This window comes from Larus michahellis, chromosome 2 (genome assembly GCF_964199755.1).
Source record: "Larus michahellis chromosome 2, bLarMic1.1, whole genome shotgun sequence".
Lineage (NCBI taxonomy): Eukaryota > Metazoa > Chordata > Aves > Charadriiformes > Laridae > Larus > Larus michahellis.
Genome location: NC_133897.1, coordinates 18,821,308 through 18,837,190, shown reverse-complemented (window position 1 = coordinate 18,837,190; position 15,883 = coordinate 18,821,308). Strand labels below are relative to the sequence as shown.

The following is a 15,883-nucleotide window of genomic DNA, read 5'->3' as shown; positions in this document are numbered from 1 at the left end:
GCCATCAAGTGTAAAAGGTATCTCCGTTTTCTGGCCAATTTACCAGCAGGGGTGTTATTGAAGAGTTTACAGTTACACCTAGATGGTTGTGTGCATTGCAGTATCTGTGGGGTTTCAAAGAAACTTGGCTATTTAGGCATTGGGTTTGACCTCTGGTGTTCTCAGGTGCACCTAGGAGCTGAAATTCCTCCTCGCAAAATCATTGGACAGAGGCAGGAGGCCACAAAGGCAGCTTCCAAAACATCAGATGGTGAGAATAACCTGACTTTTGAGTACGCAGCCTCGTGTTGCTGAAAATGGGTCAGAGTGAGGTGCTTTGATGCACTGTTTGTTTTTCAAATAGCCATCACAAGCATGGTGGCACATAAAATAAGAACTTCAAACTAGAGCATGATTCTGAATTTCCTGCATTACCAAGGCTGACTTATGCCAAAATTCTGCCATCAAGCTTAATACAAAGAAAATGGAAACTTCTAGTGAAAGGTGTGGTCTGCCTTTTCTGGCTGCCTACTACTGTGTCATGACCTGAGTCAGCTGAAATGTCACAACAGTTTTCTAGAGCTTGATCCCTTAAGCTGGCTGTGAAAATAGAGTAATCAAGCCACTGCGGTGTGTCGTTTTCATCTGTTCAGAAACATTTCCTAGAAGCAAGTAGAGCTATTTTTGCTTCTAAAACATGGCCGGAGAACAGAGTCAGAGGGGTAAGAGTACTCACTAAGCAGGCCACTCACTCAGCTTTCAGCAGATTTCCATTCTTTTTCCAGGACCATGACTCCCCTTTGTTCTCTCTAGTATTTATGAAGATTCCTTCCTTTGGTGTTGGACAATATGAGTGCATTACCTGCTCCTTTGGCAGCTTCACCAGTGCAGAAATGGCTGTATCATTTGCCACAATAAAAGCACAAATATGGACACTGAAACATTTAATCATAGAATCATCGAGGTTGGAAGGGACCTTTATGAGTCAAACCATTAACCTAACATTGCCAAAACCACCACTAAACCATGTCCCTCAGCACCACATCTACCCATCTTTTAAATGCCTCCAGGGATGGTGATTCCACCACTTCCCTGGGCAGCCTGTGCCAATGTTTGATAACCTTTTCTGTGAAGAAATTTTTCCTAATATCCACCCTAAACCTCCCCTGGCGCAACTTGAGGTCATTTCCTCTTGCCCTATTCCTTGTTACATGGGAGAAAAGACCAACCCCACCTCGCTATACCCTCCTTTCAGGTAGTTGTAGAGAGCCATAAAGTCTCCCCTCAGCCTCCTTTTCTCCAGGCTAAACAACCCCAGTTCCCTCAGTGGCTCCTCGTAAGACTTTTCTCCAGTCCCTTCACCAGCTTCATTGCCCTTCTCTGGACACGCTCCAGGACCTTAATGTCTGTCTTGTAGTGAGGGGCCCAAAACTGGACACAGTATTCGAGGTGGGGCCTCACCAGTACTGAGTACAGGGGGATGATCAATTCCCTAGTCCTGCTGGCCACACTTTCTGATACAAACCAGGATGCTATTGGTCATCCTGGGCACATGCTGGCTTATATTCAGCCAGCTGTTGACCAACACGCCCAGGTCCTTTTCCTCCGGGCAGCTTTCTGGCCACTGTCCCAAGCCTGTAGGGCTGCATGGGGTTGTTGTGACCCAAGTGCAGGACCCAGCACTTGGCCTTGTTGGGACCTCATACCATTGGGCTCAGCCCATCGATCCAGCTTGACCAGGTCCCTCTGTAGAACCTTCCTACCCTCAAGATCAACATTCCTGCCCAACATGGTGTCATCTGCAAACTTACTGAGGGTGCACTCGATCCCCTTGTCCAGGTCATTGATAAAGCTATTAAACAGAACCATCCCCAATACTGAGCCCTGGGGAACACCACTTGTGACTGGCCGCCAACTGGATTTAACTCCATTCACCATCACTCTGGGCCTGGACATCCAGCCAGTTTTTTACCCAGCAAAAAATACACCTGTCCAAGTGATAAGCAGCCAGTTTCTCCAGGAGAATGCTGTGGGAAACAGTGTCAAAGGTGTTACTAAACTCCAGGTAGACAACATCCACAGTCTTTGACTATCGTTTCAAGAACGGCTTCTCCTTCTATGAACAAAACTTGCTCTTCAGCTCTGGAGCATTGAGAGAGACTTTTTCTATAAACATTTACCCATTATTACAGAGCTACTTTCACAGTAGAATATTCGGCCACATTCGTGATGAAACAACACACCCAGATTTGATTTGAGTATCTTTCCAGGTAGAAAGGTTCCACAGAAAAAACAGATTAAGAAGGAAACATAATATTCTTTGGAGATAGAAATTTGCAGGAAAGTTTGGGATACCTTTTGCCAAGAATTTCATGTAAGAAAGAAGTCTAAAGCTGTCATAGGTAGAGGGGTGGGTGGTAGTGCGATTGGTGGTGTTTGTTTTGTTTTTATCTCCGCAAAGCAAAAGAAGCCTATTGCTCTAGGACCTAGGGATAAAAGTAGGTATGGAAAGCCACATCAGCTGAAGCGCACTTTTGTTTCTATGCACATTAAGTACTCCTCCAAAAAACAGCTTCATGCTTGATTTCATTTTGCTTTTACAAAGGGATATATGACATGTCTTAATAATGACTGTAGTTGTTACTCTTCAGAGCATCTCACTAAAGGTTTTATTTTCATTCAGCACTGTAGTATCTGAGCAACATAAAGTAGTATTCATATATTCATAGTAAAGATTCAGGTAAACTCCATTAGATTTTTTCCCCCCACAAATTTGAGAGGGTGTGCTCAGAATCAAAAGCTTTTGAGAAGTTTTGGGGTTTGACTTTAATTTCCTTTCTTATGGTAATTTGGTTGTTAACAGCTTTTGGACAGAAAGTTGCCAGCGTTCTTCGATACTTTTGCTGCATTCCAGGTTCAGCCAATATTGAGTAACTGGTCACACAATTTCTTTAAGCTGATGCAGTGGTCAGTGTTTATAATAACTTTAATACATTCAGTAAACAAGTCACAAAAGAAAAAAGGTTTAACAACATGGAAGTGTTAGTCAAGCACACACAAAAAGGAGCAATGCAAATCCATTCTGGGCATTTTTATTTCTTCTGTTATTTTTCTTGACTGGCTTTTCAAAAGTCTTTCCTTTCCTGTTGTATTTATTTTCTGTCCTTCGTTTCCTTCATTTCTTATATTACCTAAAGTCACTGCATTTTAATCTACATATAATAAATATATAATATATTACATTTAACTTAGTCACGGACAATCTTTATCATTTCTAAACCTATGCTCTAGCTTTTTAGATTTGGTATTGTGGGGTGATCTGCCAAGGTTTCCAAAAAAGGTTAAAAACACTGGAATAAAAACAAGACCGTGAAGAGCCCCAAACAAAATAACAAGGAACATGATCTTGAAAAACGTCCTGAAGATGTAGGTTTTTGCTGCGGCCAGGACAGCTACTCCTAGTATAGTAGAAACTGCCCCTTGTAACACCGGGTAACCTAGCAGGGACAGAGCTTCGATTGCCCTTTCATTGGCCGATGACTCTCCGCTCGTAACGAAGGCATAGGAAATATGAGCAGAAAAATCTACTGAAAACCCTATACAGATGACCAGGTTGATCATGGATATGGAATCTAGATTGATGTTCCAAAATGTCATGAAACCAGCAACACCAACTATAACAGAAGCTATAGCAAAAGTCACCCACAAGCAACACAAAGGGCTGGGAATAAGCAAAAGGGAGACGACGAGCATTGCCCCAGCAGCAACGGCAACGTTCTGAATGGTGTTCTGCACTATTACTAGGTACTGATCGTAGTAGATGAATGCTGGGTGATACACCATCAATGGAATACTGCACTGCTTGGCCGTCTCTCTTAACTGACTGAGAAGATTCTTCTCATCGACAGCTGAAGTTACATTCACTGTCTGGATGAAGAAACGTGAAGCTTCAATTTTATCCTGAGTCTTGTTAATGTCCCGCTCAAAACTGGGAACAACTTGGAACAGTATAGATAAATTCTTAAGGAAAAGAGTCTTATTGTTTATATTTATCAAAGCACTTTTGGCAAGATCTGTGTATACTGTCAGCCATGACTCTGAGAGGTTCTTATCGATGTAGGAAATGCCTTCTAAATTCTCTGTGCAGTTCTCAATGCCAAGACGAACAGTCTCATTCCAGTAATCTACGCTTTCAGTAATGACAACCATGACCCTGGGTCCATACGCTGAGAAGTATTTGTCTTCGTCATCATAGTATGGAATAATATAAGAGTCATCACTGGCCAGATTTCGAAGATCGATGCCTTCCCTGATCTGAATGCATCCATAAATACTGCCACCCAAATATACTCCGTACAGCAACACCACAAGTACCTTGACCCATTTATTTGTGAAGAAAGGGCCATAATACTTTTTAAAGAATATGCTCATTGGATGTTCGCTTTCTGTCTGAGATGATTCCCCAGAACAGCTGCCGATGCAGCAAGCATTGTACAAGCAGGACTTCTCAGCCTGACCCTTACCTACTCCCACAGGCATACAAGTTAGCCAGTGTCGGTTTCCTTGCTCCCTTTTATGATTTAATACAATAATTGCCCCAAAGAAGGTCAGGGTATAGATATAGCAGAAGACAAAAGCAGTGCCTGTATAGAGGCAAAAAGATCTCACGGATGGAAAAGCAGTCCAGGTGCCAATGAAGAAGGCCAAAACATCCGTGAGAGTGGTGATGGTCACAGAAAGTGCTGCTTCTGCATAAGTCTCGGCCAACCGAGACTTAACATCGGATTTCTCTTTTTTTCTTGAACTTTGTTCCCAGGAAGCAATCACGATGAACATGTCATCAACACCAACTCCTGCAGGAGGAGAAAAAGTTAACGCTGCATTGCAAATGGCAGCTTCCAGTAACATCCAACAAAAGCACAAAATGAATCGTGTTTAAGCCTGCATAAAATTTTGAAAAAGAAAGTTAGGCAATTAACATTGCTTTAGTACTGATGCAAGTTAAACAGATCCAGGAAAACAGATCCTTTGTGTGTAGCTGAATTTATTACATTTCAGAAACTCCTGGTGACCTGATGGGTTGTTGGTCCCTCACCCTCCTCTGCTGAAGGACCGAGCACACCTAGTCCCTCTCTGACAAGTGTGTTGTATCTGCTGCCCAGGTGCCCAGGGATGTAGATTACACACATTCAAATACATCACTTACTCTGATGCTCAACTGCCCTTACCACCTTACCCCCATTATCTCTAGAATCTCTTCTTCATCACTGCAGCAAATTAGACCAGTAATTTCTTGCTCTGCCTTCAGCAGACAGGGAGAACAGCTGCTATCACATGGGAGAACAGCAGTCCCACTTCTCCACTGGTTTGCTTTTATATGCTCTTTGCTCTCCACTGATCTTCTCTCTAGTTTATCTTTGAGCATTTATTCATGATTTATTACTCATTTATCTTCACATTGATACTGATGTGCCTGCATATATTACCCACCGGAGCCTTGGGAAACCCTGCCAGGAAGACTGGGTCCCGGGCTAGAGTTTTTGCTAAGACACACGAATAAGTGAGCCGAAGTCTGAAAAGGAAGAGCCAATGTGCTTCCCTCAGCTCTGCTGACTCTCGAGATTTTAATCACAGACCTTTCAGTATTTTGCCTGTGTTACTGTACCAAGGGCTCTTCTATTCCCTGAAAATTAATCACACAAAAAAGGGAAGCAAGACCGCATGCACAGAGGTGCAAGCAATAATTATATAGCTAAGCATAAAAGAATAGGCGAAATCACTATCTGCTGCCTGAGTAGGCAATTGCCAGTAGACATGCAAAGATGAATTAAGCAGCAAGTCAAAAGGTATTATGGGATGGCAGCAAGCCAGGCTGCTTAGAGAAAGTAGGCAGGCTTCAAAGCAATTGATCTAATGTTCTGATAATTTGTTTGCTTAATGCAAGGAAGACAAAAGTGTGCATGTTATTTATAAAGATCTGAAGAGACTGGCTTAAGCCCTTCCCCAGGTACACAAAAATGGTCTTTCTGAAATTTAGAGCCTGTGCAATTGATAAGCAAACAAATGCAAATACAAAATGCATTTGAATTATGCAGGAAACAAAGCAGCAAGGCGTGCCCTGAGGAGCATTTGCATTAGACATCTAGTATGATGCAGAGCCTCTATCAACCCGAGAGTTCCGTGTACTTTCCTCAGCATGAGAACGAGGCCAAGAAAACATCACACAAACTTACCACATAGGAGACCAGGTAACGATTTTAAAAGCAGTAATTTATTTGCAGGAACATTATCTAATGGCATTTGGAAAGGCCAGCACTGGCTGTCAAACAGCCTGTGCAACTTTGATGCCGTAATACTAACTTCCTTGCATTTTCGGGGGAAGCTGGTTGCACGAATGGTGCATCACTTCAGTTGTATAGATAAACGAGACTTTAATACCTAGTCATCATATTGCAGAGGAAATTTCACATCTTAACAAAACAAGATGGACTTTGTATTTGAAATTACAGACAGTCCTGCTCACTGCTAAAGCTGTATTCAGGCCCAGTTTTATCTGACCAAAGACTACACTCTGAAACTGGCATACAAAAACTTATGGTAACTTACTTCCCATATTCACCTCATAATACAGGTGCTGGATGAAGTCAGTGCTAGTGCAGCATGAGCTGCACACTGGACACGTGTTCCATGGTGCTGCTGTTGAGCTGCTGCTGAGGCTGACTAACAGCAGAGAAGTAGGGAGCTGTTACTGTACTGCAAAAAGAGGTGGTTCGTTTGGGGAAGACCGCTGCACCTGCTTAAATTGCTGACAAATTCAGCAGTCCCATAGAACAGTACTAACAACAAACTGTTTTGGAGTAGACAAACTTACCCGCAGGTAATGACGTATGTAAATGCTTATAGTATGCCCATAAAAACAGCAGAGGATAATACAGGGGAATGTGGTGACAGAACCCTGTTGAGCTCACCTCAAGTATTAGCAGTAGTTAAATAAATGATTAATCAGCATAGCTAAATTAGCAGGAACACTAGAACAAAGCCAGAATTGCTAACTGTACCACCCTCTCATTTATAGTTTTCATGCCATAGCAGTTGAACTAGAGCAGGCATCATTTTTTGGGTCTGCCAGGGCCCAGCTCCAGTCCCAGTGTGGGTACGCTGAGCTGAGCGGCTCCCCTGCCTGTAGGAACTCAGAGGAGGCTGCACCTCCAAGTGTCTCCTCCCCTCAGTGCAGGATAGAATTGCGTGTGATCTGATGCTCATATCATAAAAGAGTAATACCATTGTGCTGTTTTAACACCACTTTCATCTTCATATCTGAATCCGACTCGCTTTTTCTACTTACCTAGAATAAGAAATGGTGCATTTCCTACAGTGACCACAAACGGCACTCCACAGAACAGCATCAATCCAAAGCTGCTTAGTACAGCTAAACCAGCAGAAACCACTCCACAGCATGTAAGCCAGACATTATTTCTTATACAGCTCAGTCTGAAAATATTTTAAGGAATATCTTAGTTACATGTCAAATATATTCCCCGAGGTGTTTGGCATGACAAGTGCACAGATACCAACGATACCCTGCCTGTGAAAACAAATCTTGATGAAAGCTGGTAGGAGAGCTCCCTGGTGTGAGCATTGGATAAGATCAATTTATATAGGAGATACTAAATACATTATTACTGCTGGACAATTATATAAACAGGAGCAAAGTTGTGTACTGATCTTTGCATCAATAACAAGAGAGCTGGCAAAATGAAGATACATAAACTCTACCAGTGAGAGTGTAGATTTAGGGTGACCCAAAAAATGATTAATGTTTAGAAGCTCTTTCCTCTTACACAGATTCTTGGTGTAGCATATCAGTGCAGTATGGAAGCATCTCCCAGGCAGTAAGTGCTGTGCAGAGAAGCTCTCTCAGCAGACAGATTGGCTACCAGCCATTTGCCAAGACACCTCCGAGGGCTGTCTCAAGGCTTCCCTATGAAACGCTCCCAGTAGGAGACTTTGCACTACACCGAGAGGTAGAGAGTTGCCTCGTCTGAGCAGTAATCTTTTCCAGGCTCTAGACCATTACTGAACTTTAAGAGAGTTTCTCGCTTCCAAGACAAGAAGCATGGGTTGGTGGAACCACCCATGCTCTCTCCGCACTCACAAATGACTGGGCGTGAGACAGCTGATAGCCAGAAATTGTATAGCTTAATGGGCATGATGCTTGATGCAAGCACTACATCAATAAGCTCACCCTCCAAGTAGAACTTTCTTTCTCAAGCGCAGCACACAAACACTGCCATACGGCTGTCAAATGTACAATGGTTCCCCTTCCACCAGCACAAAGAAGGGGCAGGCAAAGTTCTTTGTGGACAACATATAAGGCTCAGACTCTACTAGCAATCAGAATGCCTTAAGTGGTACCAAGACTTGCAGTAATCTATGAAGCTAGTGCTCATTCATCTGTATCTTAACTGAGCAGGTGGCAGAAAAAAGCTGCAAATGGATGTTATCGTGGTATACTTCCACCTCCTCCCCTGCTTTCTTCCCTTTTTCAACTGATCTTTACAAAGAATTAGTATCTTGTGAGCAGGATGTGGATAGAAGCTACAAATGAAACAAGAAAGCAGTAGAATAACCTTAGCAATAGCACCACTTGTTGCTTCCCTCCCCGCAAAGGACAACTTTCTTGTTTGACTTTTATCCATCGTTTTGGTGAAATGCCCCCACTGGGTATGCCAAGTTGAGCTTGTAAGATTTATTCAATGGAGTGTTTGCACAGAATTCTGCCGCTGCCAAGCTGGCTACATTATGCTTCTGGCCCCCTCCCCACACAGGGTAAAGTAGAACCCTTTAATAATTAAAAGTGTTTACTTTGACACAGTGTTTTTCAGTTGCAAAGCTACAGCACCTCAGACCTCTTAAGAAGACAAGGGGTTGGGGGTTGTTTCAGTTGTTTAAATAGTCCAAAACCCACCATCTACAAAAATTATTCTGATGAGGGGGGCTTACAGAAATGACTGACTGATGGCTTCAGAGAACAGATGAATGGATACTCACATTCAAGCTGGGCATGTCTGCACTGAACACTTGTTCAGGTATTCATCTGGTACTTACCATGAACCCCATGTAAGCAGTCGGGAAATATGCACAAGTAGCAACGAAACAGCAAAGAAATACATTTTGACTATTATTACATGGAGTCTGCAGGTTCAAGAATGACTTGACTCAACAAGAGCAGAAGCCAATTTAGGCAAGGTGAAGAAGAGTGGAGGTCACTTCTCTTTGATCCACAGCGTAGAAGACATTTTACCTTAGGCAGGAGACGATTGAAAAGGTTACTGTCAAGAAATACGTTATGGAGAAGAGTGGGATCACGCTCTTGGCATTTCCTTCAAACTCCTGTTGTCTGGACAGCGAGGTAAAGTAAGTCACCTGTTGTTAAAAGAACAAGGAAAGAAAAGATGAAGCACGTCTACTCTTTTTCTTGGTTTTTCTACACACGCACAGGCAATGCTAAACAACACGTTCGCACCAACGCATTTCCGTGGTCCTCGCAACCTGCAGGCCATCCCCGCCTTTCCCCCCACCATCTCCTTTCCTTGCGGGCCATGGGGCAGCCAGGGCATTTCGGGTCTGTCCCCACGGGCCCCAGACGACTGTTACCTGAATGTTCTTTAACGCCGCCAGGTGCGACGGCACCTCCTGCTGGAAGTCTTCCAGCCACCGCCGGCTGTCCGCCGCCGCGGGGCCGTCCTCCTGCAGGTAATACACCAGCTTCAGGGCCCGCGCCGACAGCACCCGCCCGCCGGCGCCCGTCCGCACGCCGCCCAGGGCGGCCCCCAGGAAGCTGCCGTTGCTGACGGGAAAGGTGAGGTTCCCCAGGGCGGCGTCCGCCCCCGCATCGCCCAGCAGCAGCGGCAGCAGCGCCTTGGGGCAGGGGTCGGCGCAGGGGTCGCCGCTGCGGGCGCAGAGCTGCTCGTAGCGACCGCCGCCGCGCACCGCCTCGTCCAGCTGGTGCAGGTCGCGCCGCGCCGCCGAGTCCAGGACGGAGCCCTCCCCCGCCGCCACGGCGATGAAGGCGGCGTAGGTGCCCTCGGTGGGCAGCCGCGGGGCGGAGAAGCGCTCCGAGTCGTTGGTGGGGAAGTACCGCCGCACGAAGTCGCGCTCGGCCTTGGCGGGACCCCACGTCGGCGTGAACTGCCCCTCGATGTCGTCCGCCTGCCGCTGCGGCAGGAAGACGAAGCCGGCGCCCAGCCCGCCGGACAGCAGCAGCGGCACCAGCACGAAGGGCCAGGGGCAGGCGGCCACGCATCTCCCCAGCCCTTGGAAGAGCCTCCTCAGCGGCCGCTCCAGGCAGTCGGTGTTGCGGCAGGAGCAGCCCTCCGCGGGGCTCCGCGGCCCCACCATGGGTGAGGCGGGGGCAGGGGCTGCCGGCGGCCTCTCGTTGCGCCGGAGGAGAGCCGCCTTCTCCCCGTCGGGGCCGCGGAGAGAATGAGCGGTTTTCGGGGGCGCGCCCGCACCCTCCCTGGCTCTGACTCACCAGGGCTTCCACCGCCTCCCCGTGACGGGCAGGCGGGGACATGAGGCTCCCCCCGCCGCGCCGCGGGTCTCTCGTCGCCAGCCCGCCCTCGTCTCCCTTTGGCCGTCTGCCCACAGAGGAGCTCGGTCCTGCCGAAGCCTCGGTGCCGTTACAGCGCCCGCCGTGCTGAGCGCTGGCAGGGGCCGTGCACCGCCATGCTCCTGCACTTCATCCGTCGGAGTTCATCATCGTCTTCACTGTTTTCCCCAGTCGTTACTTCATCACTAAGGATTATTTGTCTGCCTGTCAGCACTTCGTAGAGAATGGTGATGGACATCTTGCTGTGTTTGCTTTCTCAGTAAACAGGTTTACAAAACAGGAGAGTGAGAGCAGGAGAAATGAAAGATATTGAAACAAGGTTTAGTGAAGCTAGAAGTCGTGCAGACGCTTGATGAATTCTTGTCAAGGAGTTACCCAGCTGGAAAAGATCACTACTCTTACCTGGAGATAACTCCAGAGAAAAATAAACCTGTGTCTGGGAATAAACTACAGTGATACACCCATCCCCTAGCCATACACCAAGAAGACTTCTAGAATAAACTTGGCAGTGGACCAGGTTATGGATGATCCACTGACGTTGCAGCAGACATGAAAAGACTGTGTCCGGCTAAATGCTTTCACTGTAAAAAACAGCCATAAGGGTTACTGACTTTTTTCAGCTCAACAAGGCAGAAAATAAAATAGACCACCTGTCATATCTGGCCCTTCAGGAGCTGGAGACAAGCTCTGATAATGACGAGGAGGTAGGAAACGGCCTGGTGGCAGGAGCTTCCCAATCAGGGTGCCCAGTACATTGGGCGAAGGCAGGTGCATTTAGGGTGACTCTTTCTGAGGCTTGGGGGTCTGACTTACAGCGTGGGAAGATGGCTCCACCGACTCTCAATTCAGAATGGTCTTCCAGTAGGAGGAATGTGCCAGTCTTCTCTCCAAGAATCTGGATTCTTGTTCTGTGGCCTATTCATGCATTCTGTATTAACTTCTAATAGGATAAAATCTGAAATACTTCTTGGGGCAGGGCCAGGAACTGAACTACAGGACTCGCAGCAAGTCAAATTTTCCTGTATTTTTGGATGAAGGCACAGCCTCTCTCCTGATGGTTATATTGCATTTGCTGGAAGTTTCAAAATGAGGTTCCAGTGAGTTACTGTTTGGAAATATTGCCACATAGGTAAATAGTCACATTTCTTTGTTTCCCAATGCTAATGAAATGGTGTCAAGCAAAGCAGATACATACCTAGCATGCCAAGAAGAGAGATGAGAGGGATAGCTGGTGCTCCACATTTAAGCAGCTTGTACTTGCGTCTTTGCAAGATCCATGGGGGCCCAGAAATCCAGACAATTCCTTCCTATTATCCCCAATGGCTTTATCTTGAGATGGTGTCAGAATGTGCCTAACACAGGTACATCGTCCACTTTAAGCTCATGTAAACCAGTCGAGAGCAGCTGTAAGAATTCAACTGACAAACAAGCAGGTCCCGTTCAGGTGACTTCAGTTGCTTCCCTGTTGCACAGCACCCCTGGTCACCCCATTTCCCAGGAGGGCAGGAGACCCGAGTTCACCCCCACCCTCAAACTGAGGTGCCAGAACCTTCGCTCTTCCATAGTGGGGTCCACCAACCAGCTGGGGTGCTTGTACCCTGCAAGAAGCAAGGAGAAAGAAGGAGAATTCAGCCCAGATCTCCCTCAGCTACAGCCCAGGAAGGCTCGCGGATGCAGGCAAGGCTTTGGTCATGGCTCCAATGTCATGATGGCTCCAGGGCTGAACCAGCTCCTGGCTGAAGAGACAGCAGGGTAGGGAGAGCACATGCAGTTTCTAGCATGTGGGACTTTCTGCACAGTGCTTTGAAATGAAGGAACAACATATGCCTGGCTGGTGAGACTCAGTTTCCCTCTACTTAGAACAGGATCCGTCTCCTGCCTGTCTTTTTTGCTCACAAAATCTGTGAGAACAATTATTTATTTTGAAGGGCAGGCTGTCCTCAGTAATGCAGAGACAAGCATATTCTCGTCTGTCTGTATTTCTGTGTCTTCCAAACATTTACTGAGACTGTGATTAAAACAGTTTGTAGAATCACAGAATATCCTGGGTTTGAAAGGCCCTCTGGCACTCATCTCATCCGGGCCCCCCTCAGAGCAGGGCTGGCGTGGGTGTTAGGCCAGGCTGCTCAGGGCTTTGTCCCGCTCAGTTTGGACTGCCTCCAAGGATGGGGACTCCAGAGCCCCTGGGCAACCTTTTCCAGTGTTTGACTACCTTCGTTGTGATTTTTTCCGCCTCATAACTGGTAAGGTTTTGGTAGCGGGGCTGCAGGGGGGCCTCTGAGGAGAGGCCAGGGGCTGCCCTGAGCCAGTCACAGCCGGTTCCAGCCGGCTCCAACGGACCCAGCGCAGGGCAGGGCTGAGCCCATCCTCGGGGGAGTCTGTGGCCCCTCTGTGAAAATGTCCTAAAGTAAGGGTGGTAAACACTGAGCAAAAGAGAAACAAGGCCAGAGCGGGAGAAGCAGGAAAAAAGGCCAGGCTGGAGCAGGAAGGAGGAAAGAGAAGACCACGGGCTGGGCAGGGGCTGGAGCCAAGCGGCTGCTTGGGCAGGAGCTGGGAGGTGCAGCCCCAAAGGGGCTGCTGCAGGTGAAGGAACCGCCATGCACGAGCTCGCCCCAGCCTCCTGCACCGCCCGCCGCGTCACCAACGGGGCTGAGCATGACGGTAGCGAGGGGACTCAAGAGCAAAAAGGACGGGGGAAAGGGGTGTCTGGAGGGAAGCAGGGGTGTTTTTCCTAAGGGCTGGTGGGTTGTTTTCAGTCTTCTTTGATCCCAGAATCACTAATTAATAGATTGTTAACTGGCAAACAAATTACATTCATGGAAATTCCCTGAATACGTAAACCGTTTTTGCCCATGACAGTATTTTACTGGAATTTCTCTTGTTAAACTGACAGTTGGTCCTTGTCCTTTCACAGCACATCTCTGAGAACAGTCTGTCTCTGTCTTTTCTGCACCTTCATCACACAGGTGAAGACAGGAAGAAGATCCTCCCCACCCTTAGTCTTCTCCAGGCTGAATCTAGCTCTCTAGGCCTTGTACCTTGTGTGCTCCAGGACCCAACCATCATGGTGGCCCTTTACTAGTGTCACTCCAGTAAGCTGATATCTTTCTTGTTCTGGGGAGCCCAACCTTGGGCACAGTACTGCCGATGAGGTCTCATGTGCTGGGTGGAGGAAGATAATCACTTCCCTTTAAGTGCGGGCTACACTTTTGCTAATTCAGCCCACGATGTTATTGGCTGTCACCACAAGGTTGTGTTGTTGATACATGTTCATACACTGCTGACTCACACTCGGTTGCCTGGGTGGTGGGCATAAACTTAAAACAAAATTGATGTGTAAATGCTTAGGAAATAGGGTGAAGGAGACTTAGTCACTTAGTTGGCACTTTTTATTTCCTCAGTTCATTAAGTATTTGTTTCCAAGCTTGCATTAATGAAAACCTCTATTGGCTCTGTGTTTCATAGGCAGAATATATCTCTGTGATTTCTGTCCTTTCAAGAAATCCCTGTAGCCTAAAGTAATTTCCATATACAACTGCAAAGATCTTTTAGAATCATGTTATTTGAAACAGAATGCCATGAAATAGCATTTCATATGTGTTTTCCTGCTGTGATGGTGTGCTCCACCAGCAGCCTGACCTTTATCTCCCATGACCCTGCCCAAATGATAACCACCCATGGTGGTCATAATGGATGCATCTAGTTGTGGTGGCTGCATCCAGCTCAACATGGTTTCGGGGAGACAGATAACAACACAATAGCCAAGGCCTAACTTGAGCAATGCGCCCACCTAACCACAATAATAATACTGTGGTCAATATGCAAATATGAATATAAATCAATTATCTTACCCCCATAAATTGTGAACAGCCCAATAGCATTTTGAGCTATCCTGCATGGCAGCGGGGTGCACACCAGGACCTCCTCTTGAGTAGGGAGGCCTCTCAGGTTACTTCTTCAGATTCAGAGATTCCTTGCTGCAACAGATCCTTGGTAAGTGACTAATAACTTGCTAAACTTTGAAATCCTAGCTAAGTAATATAAAGGATTGATTACGCGCATATAATCCTTTAGACATAAACCATTGACCAAGTCTGGAACTAGGACTGGCTCCAGCCTCACCTAGAGGAGGTGAGTTTTGAAAGCAAGGAGGTTCTTTCTGAACCTCGACTTGACAGGAGGGATCTTCCCAACAGTTCTGTCTGACCCTGTCCTCTATGCAGTAAATAAATAACCAAGTGTGCCTTGCAATTGAATCTTGTTAAACCACTGTCACATTTACTATCAAACTTCGTTAAATCCCTGTTTTATATCAATGAAAGGATCGCTGCTTCTCTCTATGAGTGAAGTGCATTACTCCATCCACAACAAATTGGCATAGTTGGCAGGATGGTGAATAGTATCACTGATTATTTACAGAGGCATGGAGTGAACCTGAGTTACAGTTTCTCAGAAGAATCTGCTCGTAGCAATAGCAATTGGCATAATTGGGAAGCTGTTGAAGAGCACCTAAAAGTAACTTGGGGCCACACAAAGGCACTGTTAAAACCCCTGATTGGAGAAGAAGTCCTGGCAATTCTTAAAGCCCATCTAGTTGCAAACTGAGATGAGATCAAGAAAGACACAGAACACAATGAGGGACTCGGTGATAATGCACAAAATGCCTGGAAGCAACTCTCTACATGGGCAGAATTAATGCACGGCATTGTTAGCTACAGCCCTGAAATGGTCTGGCACCATCGACCAGCTGAGAAACAAAACCTGAAGCCCTGGGGAGGAGATTACAAAGTCCAGCTCCTTCAGTGCCAGTCCCCCTTTGGGAGGAATTGCAGGATTTGATGCAAAATGAGCAATTGGGTCTGCCTGTCTAGACAGTGGAGGTTTATTGGTAGATAAGTGATAATGACCCATGCATTTTGAATCCAGTTGGTCCTCAGGGATAACTGGTGAGGTTTTTAATAGATATGGGAGGACAAATTTCAATACTAACACAACGAGATGCCGAGAGGATGCGCAGTCTGGACAGCAGAGAGTTAAAATTACCAGTGTGAACAGAATAACTATTGGTGTGCCAATCTGCCAAGGTCAATTTATGGCTTCTGGGTGAGAACCACTTTGCAATTAAAGACCATGATGAAAAAATTTTAGGTATTGATGTTTTAAACAGATGAACCTGGTGCCTGCTGAAAGACAGTGTGTGGTCCTTCAGCTCAAACATCTACCTCAACCCCAGTAGAAATCAGGAGGTGGCAGTGCGTGTACTCCGCGCAGCCCCTGTGGTCCCCGATTCAA

General features: G+C 46.5%; 1 protein-coding gene across 1 annotated transcript; it reads right to left on the bottom strand.

Moving 5' to 3' along the window:
* Positions 1–3,135: 3,135 nt before the first annotated feature.
* Positions 3,136–10,380, bottom strand: LOC141738673 (patched domain-containing protein 3-like). Its single transcript, XM_074574403.1, has 4 exons — positions 9,637–10,380; positions 9,284–9,405; positions 7,325–7,470; positions 3,136–4,832 (listed from the first exon to the last, which is right to left on the bottom strand). Exons 1-4 carry the CDS (start codon positions 10,378–10,380, stop codon positions 3,232–3,234), a joined length of 2,613 nt encoding a protein of 870 aa, XP_074430504.1. The 3' UTR covers positions 3,136–3,231.
* Positions 10,381–15,883: the final 5,503 nt, after the last annotated feature.